This window comes from Loxodonta africana, chromosome 2 (genome assembly GCF_030014295.1).
Source record: "Loxodonta africana isolate mLoxAfr1 chromosome 2, mLoxAfr1.hap2, whole genome shotgun sequence".
Classification (NCBI taxonomy): domain Eukaryota; kingdom Metazoa; phylum Chordata; class Mammalia; order Proboscidea; family Elephantidae; genus Loxodonta; species Loxodonta africana.
Window position 1 is genome coordinate 165,370,584 of NC_087343.1, and position 16,838 is coordinate 165,387,421.

The 16,838-nt window shown below is 42.4% G+C and overlaps 1 protein-coding gene across 1 annotated transcript; it reads right to left on the reverse strand.

The window, feature by feature from the left end:
- Positions 1–5,539: 5,539 nt before the first annotated feature.
- On the reverse strand, positions 5,540–15,814 carry RBM22 (RNA binding motif protein 22). Its single transcript, XM_003404604.4, has 11 exons — positions 15,655–15,814; positions 15,175–15,228; positions 14,125–14,154; positions 13,134–13,266; positions 12,029–12,129; positions 11,753–11,925; positions 10,233–10,433; positions 9,106–9,270; positions 8,088–8,176; positions 7,748–7,879; positions 5,540–6,757 (listed from the first exon to the last, which is right to left on the reverse strand). The coding sequence occupies exons 1-11, from the start codon at positions 15,706–15,708 to the stop codon at positions 6,627–6,629; spliced, it is 1,263 nt and encodes a 420-aa protein (XP_003404652.1). The 5' UTR covers positions 15,709–15,814; the 3' UTR covers positions 5,540–6,626.
- Between the last annotated feature and the right edge of the window lie 1,024 nt (positions 15,815–16,838).

Genomic DNA, 16,838 nt, shown 5'->3' on the forward strand with positions numbered 1-16,838 from the left:
CGATCTTCATGTGGCTTGGCATCTCACTTCCCCCGTCTCTGCTTGCTTAATCTGCATCCTTCAAATCTCAAAAGAGATTGACTTAAAACATACCCTATACTAATACTGTCTCATTACCATCACAAGGAAAACTCGGTCCTAAGTGGGATTATAAACCACAGGTATAAGGGTTAAGATTTACAACACATATTTCTGGGGGGCAAAATTCAATGAGTAACAACTGTTTACCCAAATATTGATGAGGCTGTAGAGCAACTGGAACTCTCATACATTGTTGATGGTAATGTAAGATGGTACAACCACTTTAGGAGGAGATCTGTCCAGTTCTTTTAAAACACAACACGCCTCTATCCTATGGCTCAGTAATTCCACTCCTAAGCACTTAAAAGAAATAAAAACACATGTGCACAAAAAGACTTGTACAAGGATATTTATAGCAGCTTTAATTCATTAATTTTTATTACTTAATGAATTCATTCATTCTTTAATTCATAGCCAAAAGTTGAAAACTGCCCAGGTGTCCATTAACAGAAGGATGGATAAATTACGGTAGTCACACAATAGAATGCTACTCAATAAAATTATACAAAACATGGATGAATCTCAAAATATCCTGGTGGAAAGAAGCCAAACACAGAAGAGTTCATACAGCATGATTTATTCTGTTTACCTGCAGTTCTGAAACAGGCAAAACTAAGAACAGTGGCTACCTCTGGAGATTGGTGATGCGGGTGGTGGGTATTGACTGGGAAGAGCAGAAGGGAGCTTTCTGGAGTGATGGTAATGTTCTATATCTTGATGGGGGTTTGGGTCACATAGATGTATACATTTGTCAAAACTCTTCAAATGGCATACTCAAGATCTGTGCATTTCAACCTATGTAAATTTGACCTAAAAATTAATAAACAAATATTGAACTCTAGTCAATTATATACATACTTAAGCGCTTAAAGGTGAAGTGTACTGATGTCTTCAACTCACTCTGAAACACATAAAAAAAGACTGATAATGGATAGAGGGTGGATAGATGGGTGGTATACCAAATATGGCAAAATGTTAATCGTAGAATCTAATTGGTGGGTGTATGGCTATTCAGAGTAAAATTCTTTGAATTTTTTTGTATACATATTTGACAATGTTTATAATAAAATGTTAGGGGGAAATATAAAGACCCTCTGTGAGGAGTAGCATTTTCAATATTGTCCTAAACTAGCATTTTTCAAAGGGTAGACTTCGCCTCACCAACATGTAAAACACCCAAGGGTGCTTGTTAAAAACGCACATTTCCAAATCTATGGGAGTGGCTTTGATAAACTGCATTTTTAACAGATTCTTCCCCGGCACTTAAGTGGGCCCACAGACATTTAATAATTACTGCTCTCTACTCCCATCTCTGTTGAATTTCATTCCACACCCAGGCCTTCAACTGCCCCCACTTCACTGCTGACTCTAAAACTTTGATCTCTCTTAAGCTCCCTCCCCGTTTGGGCTAGGGATTTCCATTGGCCTGCCTTACAGGCACCTTAAACCCTCCAGATCCTGTATTGGACTCACATTTTCCTACTCCTACTTCCCTGTCTCACTCTCTTCCCCAGCATTCCCCATTCTAGGAAAAGGTCTCCTCCCATGCAGTTGACCAAACCAGAAACCTGGGGGTCACTCTAGACTCTTCCTCTTTCATCTCCACTTATTTCAGGTCAAAATGTCTTGCTGACTCGATATCCAAAACATGTCACATCCTACTCTTTGCCCCATGAACAGTCAATGCCTTAGTCCAATTGTCCATTTCACTTCCCAACCCTTCTCAGTGGCAGAGGAGCTCAAAATACTAGAGGCAGCAAGAAGGGTCAGGAAGTGGGGCATTATGACCACTGGACAGAGGTTAAATAACTTGCCCAAGGTCACACAGCTAGGAGGTGCTGAAGTGAGAATTTGAACCCAGGCTTTTTGGTTTCAGAGTTTACATTCAAACCACCATGCTTTACTCAGTAAACAACAGCAGGGCTTCTCTTTAATTTTTATGAACAGATTTAACTACGTTCGTGTTAGATTAACAGTAGCTGCTGTAACAAATAAATCCCCCAGTCTCAACGACTTCATAAACAAAAATTTCTCGTTTCACAACATTCTCCTCTAAGTGGTGGTAGAGGCACCCAGGCTTCTTCCATTGTGTGACGCTGCCATCTTCCAGGCATCGTCCTGCTCTGCATTCAGCCAGCAGTTGGAGGAGGAGCACGTAGTGTTATTTTCACAGGCCAGGTCTGGGAATGGCAAATGTTGCTTTCACCAAGTGGTGCCTCAGCTGTGTGCCCTAGAGGAAAAGGAAATGGAATTTGGAAAGTGCCTAAGAGTTTTTATCACAATCAAATCACTCATATTCTGATTTATTCAAGAAAGACTGAGCACCTATTCTATAGCTAAATTTATGCTGGCTTATGGCTTTTAATTTTTTTTAATTCATTAATTAGTACACAAAAATTAGAATGTCCTCTTCCTCAAAACAGCAAGGCAAAAAGCATAGAGATTTCCTAGACACATCCAATTACTTTGAGGGACCACACTGGGGCCGGAGACCATAGTCTCAGTGGATATCAGGTCAATTGATATAACAAAGTTTATAAACAAAATGTTATATATTCCACTTTGGTGAGTAGTGTCTGGGATCTCAAAAGGCTACATGTGACGTATGTCTATTGGTCCCACCCCACCCAGAGCAAAGGAGAATGAAGAAAACCAAAGACACAAGGAAAACACTAACCCAAAGGATTAAAGGGCCATATGAACCAGAGGAATGGTGCTGCATTCATCATCAAAAGAATGGGAATTCCAGAATGCGTAATTGTGCTCATGAAGAACCTGTACATAGATCAAGAGGCAGTTGTTCAGACAGAACAAGGGGATACTGCATGGTTTAAAGTCAGGAAAGCCGTGCATCAGGGTTGTATCCTTTCACCATACCTATTCAATATGTATGCTGAGCAAACAATCTGAAAAACTGGCCTATATGAAGAACGGGGCATCAGGATTGGTGGAAGACTCATTAACAACCTGCTTTATGCCGATGACACAAACTTGGTTACTGAAAGCGAAGCGGACCTGAAGCACTTGCTGATGAAGATCAAAGACCATAGCCTTCAGTATGGATTAGACCTCAATATAAAGAAAACAAAAATCCTCACAACTGGACCAAAAAGCAACATCATGATAAATGGAGAAAAGATTGAAGTTGTCAAGGATTTCATTTTACTTGGATCCACAATCAATACCCATGGGAGCGGCAGTCAAGAAATCAAAAGACACATTACATTGGGCAAATCTGCTGCAAAAGACCTCTTTAAAGTGTTGAAAAGCCAAGATGTCACCCTGAAGACCAAGGTGCGCCTTACTTAAGCCATGATATTTTCAATAAAGTCATATGCATGCGAAAGCTGAACAATGAATAAGTAAGACAGAAGAACTGACACCTTCGAACTGTGATGCTGGCGAAGAATATTGAATATACCATGGACCGTCAAAAGAACAAACAAATCCGTCTTGGAAGAAGTAACCAGAATGCTCCTTAGAAGCGAGGATGGTGAGACTACATCTGACATACTTTGGACACATTGTCAGGAGAGATCAGTCCCTGGAGAAGGACATCAAGCTTGGTAAAGTACGGGGTCAATGAAAAAGAGGGAGACCTTCAGCAAGATGGACTGACACAGTGGCTTTAACAAGGGGCTCAAGCATAGCAACAACTGTGGGCGTGGCGCAGGACCGGGCTGTGTTTTGTTCTGTTGTACACAGGGTTGCTATAAGTCAGAACCAACTCGACAGCACCTAACAACAACATGAATCAGACTCCACCAGCCTGAGAACTGAAGAACTAGATGGTGCCCAGCTACCACCAAGGACGGCCCTGACAGAATCACAACAGAGCTTCAGATAGAGCAGGAAAAAAATGTAGAACAGAATTCAAATTCACATAAAAAGACCAGACTTTCTGATCTCCCAGAGATTGGAGGAATCCCCAAAACTATGCACCAACCCCCAACGCTCTGGTAACCCAGAACTGAAAGCATTCCTGAAGCCCACTTTTCAGACATAGACAGGCCTATAAACCAAAAAATAACACACATGAGGAATGTGCTTCTTAGTTCAGTCAAATATATGAGACTAGATGGGCAGCTCCTGTCCAAAAGCAGGACGAGAAGGCGGAAGGGACAGGAACTGCATGAATGAATGCAGGGAAATCGGGGTGGAAAGGGAGAGCATGCTATCACATTGTAGGGATTGCAACCAATGTCACAAAACAATGTGTGTATAAATTTTTGGATGAGAAATTAACTTGAGCTCAAAAGTTTCGCCTAAAGTGCACGCACACACACACACACACACACATGAAAGGCAAGCATACACGATTGGATAGTTATATTCATATAAAATCACTGAACTTGACCAATTATTAAAAAGGTACGCATAAATTTCACATCAGCTTTTTAGATAAATTCGTTACACAACTTCTACATGCTCCAAAGTAAACAAAACAAACCCCCCAGCACCAGAAAACTAAAAAGGTGAGTCATGGGTTGAATTATGTCCTACCAAAGCATCTGTCAACTTGGCTAGTTCATGATTCCCGGTATTGTGTGACTGGCCACCATTTTGTCATCTGATGTGATTTTCCTGTGTTGCAAATCCTACCTCTATAATGTTAATGAGGCAGGATTAGAGGCAGTTATATTAATAAGGCAGAACTCTACAAGATTTGGTTGTCTGTTAAATGTCACTCTCTTAGGAGATATAAAAGAGAGAAGCAAGCAGAGACAGGGGGACCTCATACCAAAAAACAAGAGCCAGGAGAATAGTGCATCCTTTGGACCCAGGGCCCCTGCGCTGAGAAGCTTGGACCTAGGGAAAATTGGTAAGGACCTTCCCCCAGAGCCCTCAGAGAGAGAAATCCTTCCCCCGTAGCCAGCCCGCTGAATTCAGACTTCTGGCCTCCTAAACTGTGAATGAATAAATTTGTTAAAGCCATTCACTTGCAGTATTTCTGTAACAGCAGCACTAGATAACTAAGACAGGTTGTAAAAATACTTGGAGGTACCCTACACTGCTTCACAATTGCTATTGCTAGAAACACAATGAAATTTTCTAAGTGCTCCTAGATTTTTAAATTAAAAAAAAAAAGGGGCATGTGTCAAGCCCTCTGTGGAAAAACAGACTTTCCAAATAAGCTAAAACAGCGTCATGTGCGGCACATACATTTCTTAAGTACATATTTTAGGTAAAAGTGACATGATACTGGTTTTAGGAAAAACGGATTTGTAGATAAAATTTTGCCTGTTTCCCTTCAAAATGACTTATGTAATATGAGGATGTTTTTCTAAAGCTATCACTTATCAAAGGCCACGCGCTGCGCTTTGAGCTAAGTGTTTTCTGTGCATTTTCTTATTTCAACCTCACAACCAACTTTTGACATAAGTACTAAAAAGGCCTGGGTGTTTTTATCAGCATGGAACGAATATAGAGATAAAAATCAAAACGGTCTAAAGCAAGATTTAAAAAACATTCACATTTATATACAACTTGTTTCCAACTTCCACTGACCTTGGGTTCTGCTACCCAAGGATAAAGAAAACAGCAATCTAGAGTAAGTCGATGACATTTGGAAAACTGACCCGTTTTAATTATTTAAAAACAAAACACAACCTCACATTTCCTTTGCCATCTACAATTCAGTTATAGCCAAACATTCTAAGACCAAACAGATCACCCCTGCCCAGCAGCAGAGAATGGAAAGGAGACGCTGAAGATGAAGGTGGTTGCTGCGGACCGGAGTTCCAGCTGTCCGTCAAGGCTTCCGTTCAAACACACTCCAAGGCTTTTCATTTGTCTGTTAAGGTGTTTCACAGGAAGTTCTTGAAAATCATATCAATCCCAGACACCACGCTTGTTCGATGATGCACAGCTCCATGATATTGGCATTTCCATGTGACTCAGAGGAAGAAAAAGTAATTTCGTCTTTTTTATTGGTGGCATAGACTTTAATGGCAGCCAGATTCCTTCAGTAAGAAATGAGGAAAAGAAAAGATCCGGGCTGTGCTAGGTGCTGGTTTCTATTTATCTTTCCGAGGGTGTGACTTCAGAAGAGTTAAATCACACTCCTGCCACTACAATGATTAGTACTAGTCATTTTTTTTCTTTTTTTAGATGATAAAAAGGAAAATACTCAATGGACATAAAAATGGTCAAGTTTTTTTTTTTTCCGGTCAACTCCCTTCCCTTCCCCCCGCCAAAAAAAAAAAAAAGATACAAAATGAACATACAGTTGGGATGGTAACTCTGTTGAACATTCCAATTCACCAGTCACTTGTCCCCTACCCAGGTACGGGAACAGCCATTAGGTTTTATTAGTAATGTTACAGTAGTAACCAGATGTGTTAATGGCAGCTGATTAGAGGTCCATCAGTCCTTTGAATACATGTAGGAAAGCAAGGCTGTAGTTCTCTGACTGCCCATATCTGAACACATTCAGCTACCACTGAAACTACAAAGGAAGAAAAAAATATATTTATTCCAAGATTCATTTACTGGGATTTTTAAGCGCCCTTTCTTCTGTAGAGCCCAGGAGTGGTGACAATGTGCTAGGGACTGCTGTGTTTCCCAGCATGGGCTCCCATCCTCTGAGGGTCCTGAGAAGGATAGTGGATTGGTCCTGGAGCCCTCATGAAAGGAGGGGGTGGTCCCATCGGGTGGAACATGTGTGGCCCAAAACCTGCAGATGCAAGAGAACAGATCTGTCAGACTTGCAGTTCTCTTGACAATATCTGATACCTCGAAATCATCCTAAGGTCAAAATATTCTACACATAGATCAAACTGACAAGGGGCTTAAGAAAATATCAGCCAACAAAGACTTGCTTTGCTTAGGACTGTCTACCTGTATGATTTCCTTGGTTTTGGAGACCTTTCCCCTGAGTCCAAGTTAAAAAACAGAAACAAAAAACTCCACACAACTCATGTGCCTGCTAGTATGTCTTCTGAGCCTGCTATGAATCAAGTATGCCCAAACTCACCAGACAGGGGCAGGATTCAATCAGGATTTGGGAAGAGAGGGAGACATCATGCTGATGGCACAACCTGGATGATTAACCTAGATGTTCTATACCAGAATGGAGGGTGTTCAGAAACCAGGGCTTTCTTCTGAGTACAGGATCGCTGCCACAGGAGACCCAGCTACTTGTGACTTCCTCACAGTTTACCATCACTGACATTCTCTAGGACTGTGTGTTAAGTGCCGGCCCTGAGCTCGTCATTACTGGTCACCAAGAAGATGAAGGGCTTGAGCCAAAATGTTACTCAATTACATTCCCAAGCACACTGTTTGGTTTATCTAACCATTTTTTTGTAATCAGACTTCCTTGATGAAGGTGAGATGTCATGTCCACAGCCCACACTTTCAGTAAGAGTGGCCTAGGTCATCAGTTTGGGATTAGTTTACAACAGGGTACAAATTAGTGACAGATGGCTGCAGTCCAGTAACTACTCCTGCTCTGATTATACACATACTCAGATCTTTGGAAAGGCCAGGAAAAAAATACCAGCAATTCTAAATAAATCAAGTTTACTTGCAAATTTCTTCAGGGCAAACTCAAAGAATCTAGATGGTTGAGACTTGACAGTGAGTGTGAAGATGGGACTTCCATAAGGATTTTTCTGAGCTAAGGAAGTCAGATCTATTTACTAAGAAGGAGGATGGATGTTACCTGGGGGTGGGGGCGGGGCAATGCCAGGGGGTGGAGGCAGGGCAATGTTGACCACAGCTGGAGGACCACTTGGGGGAAGGTTGAAGTAGTTGGCAGAGGCTTCCTCTTCTGCTGCAGGAGGAGGAGGAAGAGCTGGAGGAGAGAAAACAGCCAAGGGTAGAGAGGAACACAATTATTACACAACACTGTTTCCATCCACTTTTAGGTCCTCCAGGGTCCTGCTAGGAGAACAGAGCTGCTGCCAGAGGAGGTTCAACACCTCATCAGACAGAGGAACTGCAGGGCAGGTGGAGCATCTCAAGTCAGCAAGCTGCTGGCTGGGCAGGAAGTCCACACTCACCTCCTGGCAGTCCTGGAACGGGCTCGAGCTTGATTCCAGAGTCTGTGGTTCCGTCCTTCTCTTTTTCTTTTCCTCTGGCTGCCTGGGATCTGACAGACACAGACACATGCCATCAGCACTTTATCCACCTTATCTCACACCTGTGCTTCTCATGTTCCGCACTCAAATGAGGTTCCTTCACTTTTTGCCTTCTTTTCACCACTCTTCCCCCATAAATTCCACAGTGCAGAGTGAACAACAGCAAAGATTTTGAAGCCAGAAAGCCTGGAGTTCCAAACTTCCTTGCTAGAACTGTTGTAAGAACTAGAAGAGGCAACACCTATGTGCTTAGCACATAGAACGCACACCATAAGGGCAGCTGCTGCTACCAGTGATTCGCCCTCTCAGGTTCCAAGCTGGAAACTCATTTCCCTTTTGAGCTTTCGGGGAGTTTTTACCTGGATCTCTTTTGTGAAATCATCACTTTCAAACCTAAAATAGTTATTCTTCCCTGTTTCAGTGCCTCCACTAGACAATCAGCCTCTAGAGGACAGAATCTAGGTGTTAATTCATTAGTAAACACTCAATTCTACTTTCCATTCCCTGGCGTAATACTTGCCCTATAACATTCAGTCAGAAAAATACAAACCTTCAAAGGAGATTACTATACCAAGACTCTGAACAAATTTTCAAAGCATGATTCTCCCAACATCCACAGGAAACAAGTATAAGACAGAGAATTAAAAAGAAATTCTTTTTAAAGATCCTATTCATTTAAGCCTGTTTGTCAAAAGTTTCCTAAACCAAAACCTGTTGTCGTCAAGTCGATTCCAACTCATAGCGACCCTACAGGACACAGCAGAACTGGCCCATGGGGTTTCCAAGGAGCAGCTGGTAGATCCAAACTGCCCATCTTTTGGTTAGTAGCCTGAGCTCTTAACCACTGTGCCACCAGGGCTCAAACAGCTTACTAGTCCCAAGATAATGAAAGTTTCTTGAAAATCTCCATAAAGATATTTTAAAATTATCTAATTCTCACCTTCCCCATTTCACGTTGAGTCTGCGGCCATTGACAATCAACTTATTAAAGGATTTCTCCGCAGCCACTTCTGCAGCTTGCCTTGTGGCAAACTGAATGAAAGCACACTGCTGTCTCTGCACAACGGTGATCGTCCGGATCTCTCCAAATTGGTAGAAATGATTTCTGAAAGGATGCAGCCAGAGAAAAATCAGAGTCAACAACATACAGACATTCCCAGGAGATTGAAACTGGATTATTAACTCCTTCAATGACTCAGCACCAGGCAGGTGGACCCCATGGTGACCTGCCTAACTACCTTACCTTAATCTGGGTGCAGCCTATTGAGACAGGAAAAGAAAAATAATGAGAGGAAACAGGCTGGCAAACATCTCGGGGCTTTCCCAGGGAGGAAGAAGGCTCCAACGGGTCCCTTAAGGATCCTAAACCCCGTTATCAGGGGCTGGCAAACTATGGGCCATGAGCCAAGATTGTTAAAATTTTTAAAGGCTTGTAAAACATAAAAAATGAAGACGTTGTTGACAGAAATTGTATATGTCCCACAAGCCTAAAGTATTTGCTATCTGGACTGCTAAAGAAAAGGTCTGCCAACCCATGGGGGTTATCTAGCTCACTTAGCCAGGGTTTAATGGAGATAGACTACCAAGGGCAGGCTACAAAGTTAAAGAAGTTTCTTCTTGACTTTATCTCTTTGGAAGAGGTAATTTCCATCTGCCCAGCTGTTTCATCTAGCCAAACAAAATACAAATTTACCAAATACTAGTCTCTTTAAAAAGCCAACCATTTAAACCATAGGAGTTTTATAATCTCGAAGCTCCCCCTCCTCTGCATAACTAACCATGCTTAGACATGAGCCATCCTTTAAAAATTCTAATGGGCTATTAGGCCAAATAGAACCCCATGTAACAATTACCATGTGCAAGGATGGAGTAAGCATTGTTGATGAGCATTACTGCTCTGGCATCATACCCAACAATTTTATAAAAATTCTAGTCAACACGACACTAACTACAGTGGCTAAAGAAAAATGTACTCCATATAGAATTATCATGCTTGCCTATGTTTTAACCAGTAAATTCTTCTAGGGCCATTAAAGGCTTAAAGAGCTCAGAATTGTATCCACAAACCTTAGGTCTGTCTCAGTAATTGTATCACCCAGACCACCAACATATAGTGTGGTGATAGTCTTGTCCTCTGGCGGGTCCAGACGAGGCATTGTTGACGCCCGCTTTAGAAGCTTATCTGCCACAGGGTCATTGATTCCGTAATATCGGTCTTTGATATTCTGATCAGCAAGGGGGTCATCTGGGTCTGTAGGCTTCTCGTGTCTATGGATCAAGAGAAGACAACGCATAAATGGGAGACAAAGGAAAAAAAATTTTTTTTTACAAGCATCTCCCAACAATAGCTGTAATATTAAAGTCCCAAATGTATACCCTGAAATGACTTTTGAACTAGAAGTCATGCCAAAATATAATGATCAAAATAGTGTTACTATAAAAACAAAAACCAAGCCTACTGCCATCAAGTAGATTCCAACTCATAGTGACCCTACACAGTAGAACATCCTCATAGGGTTTCCAAGGCTGCAAGTCTTTACAGAAGCAGACCGCCACATCTTTCTCCTTCATAGTGGCTGGTGGGTTCGAACTGCTGACCTTCTGGTTAGCAGCCAGGCACTTAACTGCTGGGCTACCAGGGCTTCTATAGTTACTATAAAACAAAAAACCCAACCTGTTGCCATCGAGTTGATCCCAACTCATAGTGACTGTATAGAACAGAGTAGAACTACTCCATAGGGTTTCCACGGCTGCAATGTTTATGGAAGCAGGCTGCTATATCTTTCTCTCATGGAGTGGCCGGTGGGTTTGAACGGCTGACCTATCGGTTCACAGCCAGGCACTTAACCACTGCACCACCAGCACTCCTAGAGTTACTATAGTTATTATCGAAATACGAGATTTACCCTATTACATAAGGACTTCCTAGCCTCCTGTAAGCCTTTTAAACAGCCATCTAGGGTGTCAAAGTTTCCACATGAAGAAATACTTTTGGCACAATGCACCCCAAGACAAAATGGGACGAATGGTTACCGTTCTTCAGGTCAATGTTTCTTAATGTATTTGAGGTCCTGCATTTCACTAAGAATCTGATTCAAGCTATGGACCCAGCCCCAGAAAAAGGCATTTATAATTTGTGTTTGTGCTGGGGGCGGGGGGGGGAAGGGGGTCGGGTCAGGGAGAGTGTGAACCAACCCCCAAGTTAAGAATTCCCAATCCCAGATGTTTGGCAGTCTTGACTGAAACATACTCACACGCCCTTTAAGAGTCTGGCCTAATTTGACTTCACCTATACACTGGGATTCAAGTTATTTATACCATGACAGTAAAGACTTACATTTCAGGCAGAAACTTTTAGGGTCAAGATCTATATTACAATGGCACAGCAACTTGGTTTCCAAGGCTCGGTTATTAGCTATATCCAAACTATAAATTAACTGAGCTCTTCTAAATATAACAGTTTCAAGACATGAGATATATTAACTAGTTGTATGATTTTAAAGCAGAAATAATGTAAGCTAACATCTCCCACTTCTTGGATGACATAGCATCTGAAAGAAATACTGAAAACATGGTTCAGCTCTTGCCTGTAGGGGCACTCCTCTCCTCTCTTGCACTCTCCTTTCACCCAGAAGGAGCAAATGTGGGGTCGATTCCTTTTGTAGTAGGGTGTGGTCCGGGCCAGTTTGAGCAGCATGTCACTAGTGGATGTAGCTTTCCCCAGCATGCCAACTGGCCTTGTTCCATCAGAGTTAGAAATCTACACAGCAATGACAAATTCCAAAGATAAGACTGTGTCAATTCGCAGGGATTCTTGTATCAAACATCAAATGTAAAGCTACATCAAGAAAGTGGCAGCACACCTCTCTCTCCATATTCTGTGTGTAGTACTCTTTGTTGACATCTGACTTTGGCATGTCATCCTTGAAAGACAACCCTGCATCACGAACCTGGATGGGCAGGCCTGGTATAAAAGAAAGGAGGGAAAAAACTCACGTGTATTTAAATATATGCAGCACAGAATATATCATCGTCCTTCCTTTCTCTACTCCCATTTGGTACCAGACATTTATTACATTTTTATTGAAAATCTTAGTACCATCAGCTTGAGCGCTACAGAGCATTCTAAGAAATTGCCCAAATCCCTAAGTTGTCATAAAATTTGATGAAAAGTTTTAGAAAATCTTTTAGATGAACAAACTGACTATATTAGATTTGACCTGCAGATTAATGATGTATCTAGTTTTTAATATTATGAGATTTAATTTCAAAATAAACATAAAATAAGGTTTATTTTAGGCTGTACCACAGTTATAGTCATGTAAGAGTCATTCTATTCTACAATTAGAATACCTCCTTAACAAACATATAAATAATCTTAAACAACATGACACGACTCTCATTAATAAAGTTTTTAAACATATATGAACTCACATTCCCCTCTTCTCTTTTATTTTGGTGTATACTACAAACCCTTTTATTATTTTTCTTCGAATGTCACCCACCATTAAAAAAAACCACTCCCCAAAGCTGTTACTCTGAAACAGTAGCAATGTGATAATATATAGTCCTAACAACACTCTTTATACAAAAATATAAAGCAGAATTAGTCTATGAGCTTTGAGTTGGGATTATGAAAAAAAGCTCTGCATCAAGAAAGAGGCCCCAGGCAAGAAATTATTTATCACAGGCTCAATACCTTTTACCTTACTTTTGCTACAGGCATATACATGGGGGAGGTTAGGACGATTCTGATTAACTCCCAAATCTGTCTTAAGTTCCTACTGTTATTCAGGAGGACTCTAGAATGGCTTAGCATGGTTCTCCTCTCCCTGGGAAAGCAGACTACACTGCAAAATTGGGTCAGAACCAGAGATTGAGTGAGAGATGGGAGACAAAAAGACATGTTTGTTATCTAGGGCACCTGTATCTTCGTATTTTCAGATCTATTTGACAGGGCAGACACACCATATTCTAGGTCCAAGAGGCAGGTCTGACAGACATTCTTTAATTTGCTGCACGTTTGGCACACTTCAGTCTTCTTGAAGCGCATTCGGACGCCGGGGCACCAGCGGAATACTGTGAATGGCCTGGCACAGATCTGAAACACAAAGCAAGAGCCACAGGGTGTTAATGGCCCTCAGCTGGACGATCAATCCAGGGGATTTAATAACTGCAGAGGATTCGAAGAAAGGAGTCCTGAACTTAGGATTTGGAAGAGACCTTGGCAATCGCCTAGTCTGAATGCTACCTGATGTTCCCATTCTATTTACAACACCATTTACCAGTAGTTAAAAAATTCGCACAATACAGCAATGTAAAACACTCAAAAAGTTGAAGTCTCCCTACCCTAGAGATAATTGCTTTTAACAATCTGGACCTTAACTACTTTTTCTGGGGGGAGGGTGTCATATACTCCTTTGAGAATCTTAAGACAGCTATGACCTTCCTCCTCAGCTAAAATGATCACATGCATAATCATATAACATATGGTACACAAACTCAGGGGCTTCAAAGTCCATCTACGACACCAGGTTAAAAACCTCTACATTAAAGGGCTCATTTTCTTACCTCCTACAATAAACAGTTACCAGTCAGTGAGTACATAAATGACCTGTGAAAGTTCTGTAGCACTGACTTTCATTGTGTTGTTGCATGCCACTGACTCAATTCTGACTCATAGTGAACCTATATGACTACCTAGAGTAGAACTGCTGCATAGAGTTTCCTAGGCTGTAATCCTTACAGGAGCAGATCTTCAGGTCTCTGCTCCTGCAGAGCTGCTCGGTGGGTTCAAACCACTGACCTTGCAGTCAGCAGCTGAGCGCTTAACCATTGCATCACCAGGACTCCTTCACTGACTTTTATTAGAGGCCTTCGGAGTTCAGCAAGTTGAAGGTGAGTTTGGTATACAAAGGAAAATAAAGTAAGATCATTACTCTTTAATAGACCTACTTACTTTGCATTCCTTCCCATACTTTTCTTTGGTCTGAAATAAAAAATACAGAAAAGTGGCATTAACAGAAAAATAAATAAATAAAACAACCAGATGTCTACATCCTCCCTAAATACAACCCATAAAATGTGTCTGGATATAGCCCTGGCATTCTAAACAGAAAAAAAAAAAATCCTTTTGGGGGTGGGGCGGGGATCTATTCTAATCACTTGTTAAGTGTTATAAATCTCCCAAGAGTCTCATGGATCTACCACTAGGTAAGTGCATGTGTTTCCACAGCCACAGCACTTTAAGATTCACTGCTGGCTCCCAAGTTCTCTTGTAAAGAACTAAAATTCCTAATGGTTTTCATGATCCTTAAATGAGGGAGGTACAGCCATGGCCAGCCCATTTTACCAGTTTAGTCAGAAGGCAACTACTATAGACTATCCCCGTGCTGATGCCCTGTACAGTATAGTAAACTCTGTTCCCATAAGCTCTTCAAACATCTCAAATGTATCAACATGCGCTCTAAGACCGATCACAATATAATAACTCGCCCCAGTCTAATTATTAAATGTTAGCCGCCACTAAATTTTACACTTATAAATAAGGATGGGGATTCCTTGCTTCACCCCGGGACCCAAGACCCACACCCACATACAATAATGAGAGTACAAGGTGCAGTGGCCCAAAGGCATCTGACTGGGAGTCTGGACCCTGGATTCTAGTCCTGGTTCTCTTCCTAACTTGCAGAGGACCCTGGAGTCACAAGGTTTTATTTTAAATCCCACCTCTACCCATTACTTGGTATGTGAAAAGACACTTATAAAACTCTCTGTGCCTCAGATTAATGGACCAACCTCCTAGGTAAATGCTCAACAAATATTAGCTATTATCATGACTCCTATATGACAGGATTGTTGCTGAACTCCAACGTGAGAAAAGAAGCATGACACTCCTTTGCAAACTGGCCTGCACTTTGGGTCTGCAAAGAAGCGTCACGGACAGCCAGCCAAGTACCACAACACTGACACAACACAAATAACTCCCCTCTCACACGCGACCACTCACCATTCGGATATATGGGTTTTCTCCAAGACACGTCTGGCACAGAATGGGGAAGTCCTGGTGAAAATGGGAAATCTGGTTGAAGCCCAGGTTCCGAAGACCCTGACATCTCTGCCAGCCTCATGCGGGCAGGCGAACGGCAATCAAGGGTGGGGGACAGGGCAGGAACCCTAGGTCCAGCACGGGCCCGGTCGCGGGAGGGGGCGCTGTCTGCACTTCCGGCAGGCGGCGGGAGAAAAGACAACCAGCTCGAAAGCCTGGCGAAGCAGGAATGGAAAGGGGGCTGGACCCGGACCCGGCTAAGCCCCCTCTCTCCAAGCCTGTATGTGGGCTGCCCCTCCAGCCTCCTGCTCCGGCCAAGCTAGGCCGCGGCGCTCGCTCCTCCCCGGGATTCTTTTGGGCACTCGGCAGCCTCGCCCTGCCCGCCCGCGTGAGGGCCAGCGTGGCCACCTCCTTCCGTCCTTCTCCGGCAGGCACACTCACCGCATCCTCCCAGTTCTGCCTGTTGTAGGTGTTAGAACCTAAAGAGGTCGCCATCTTGAGAGCGTCCGGAGGCAGCGGTGGCTTCCGACTTAGAAGAGGGGACCGCCACAACCCCGCGCCCGGAAGCTGGTACCTGGCCTGTCTACGTCTTATTTGTGCGTCCAGTGCGCCCTTGGGGGCGGGCCTTGTGCGTCATGACGTCGTCCGCTCTTGGAATTTCTTCGCTTAATTAGTGTCCTCGTGCTTGTAGCATAGCCTGATGCTTCTTTGTGGGTTTCTGGGTGGCGCAAAGAGTTTGTGCCTACTTGGGATGAAGAGCCATAAGTTCAAGTGACTTATTTAAAAACTGGACGAAAGAATGAAAGAACAATAATGAATGGAGGACTGGGATTAAAACAGCATTAGCTATCACTTACTGAGCGTTTATTGTGTTAAGCCCTGGGAGAAAGACTTTCCATGTCAGTGTCTCTAAGTCTCACAATAACTTCTCTGTAGGGCTGCCAGATTTAGCAAACAAAAATAGAGGACGCGCAGTTAAATTTGAATTTTGAACAAACAATCATTTTATCTGGCAACTGGACCCTCTAGGCAAGTATGGATTAGCCTTCTCTTATAGGAAAGGAAACTGAGTACAATGAAAATTATAAAACACTGATGAAAGAGACTAAAGCAGATTTAAGTGAATGAAAAGATCATCCATGTTCACGGATTGGAAGACTTAATATTGTGAGGATGCCATTACTACCCAAAGAGAACTATAGATTCAACACAATCCCTATCAAAAGTCCAACAGCCTTCTTCGGAGAAATACAAAAACCAATCCTCAACTTCATGTGGAATATCAAGAGTCCCGAATAGCTAAAGCAATGTTGAAAAAGAACAAAGTAGGAGGACCACATTTCCTGATTTTAAAACATTCTATACAGCTATGTAGCCCTGGTGGTGCAGTGGTTAAGAGCATGGCTGCTAACCAAAGATCAACGGTTAGAATCCACCAGCCGCTCCTTGGAAACCCTTTGGAGCAGTTCTACTCTGTCTTACAGGGTTGCTATGAGTTGGAAATGACTTGACAGCAACAGGTTTGGTTTTTATACAGCTACCATAATCAAAACAGCCTGGTACTGGTATAACAATAGACACAGAGACCAATGGAATAGAATTGAGAGTATACCTACACATCTATG

Excerpts from the sequence above, each read along its gene's own strand:
- RBM22 (XM_003404604.4), bottom strand. The coding sequence starts at position 15,708 with ATGGCGACCTCTTTAGGTTCTAACACCTACAACAGGCAGAACTGGGAG. Across the intron at positions 15,229-15,654 it reads GGCAGAACTGGGAGGATGCG|GACTTCCCCATTCTGTGCCA; the intron begins GTGAGTGTGCCT and ends CATTTTCACCAG. Across the intron at positions 9,271-10,232 it reads ATTACTGAGACAGACCTAAG|AAATCATTTCTACCAATTTG; the intron begins GTTTGTGGATAC and ends GCATCCTTTCAG.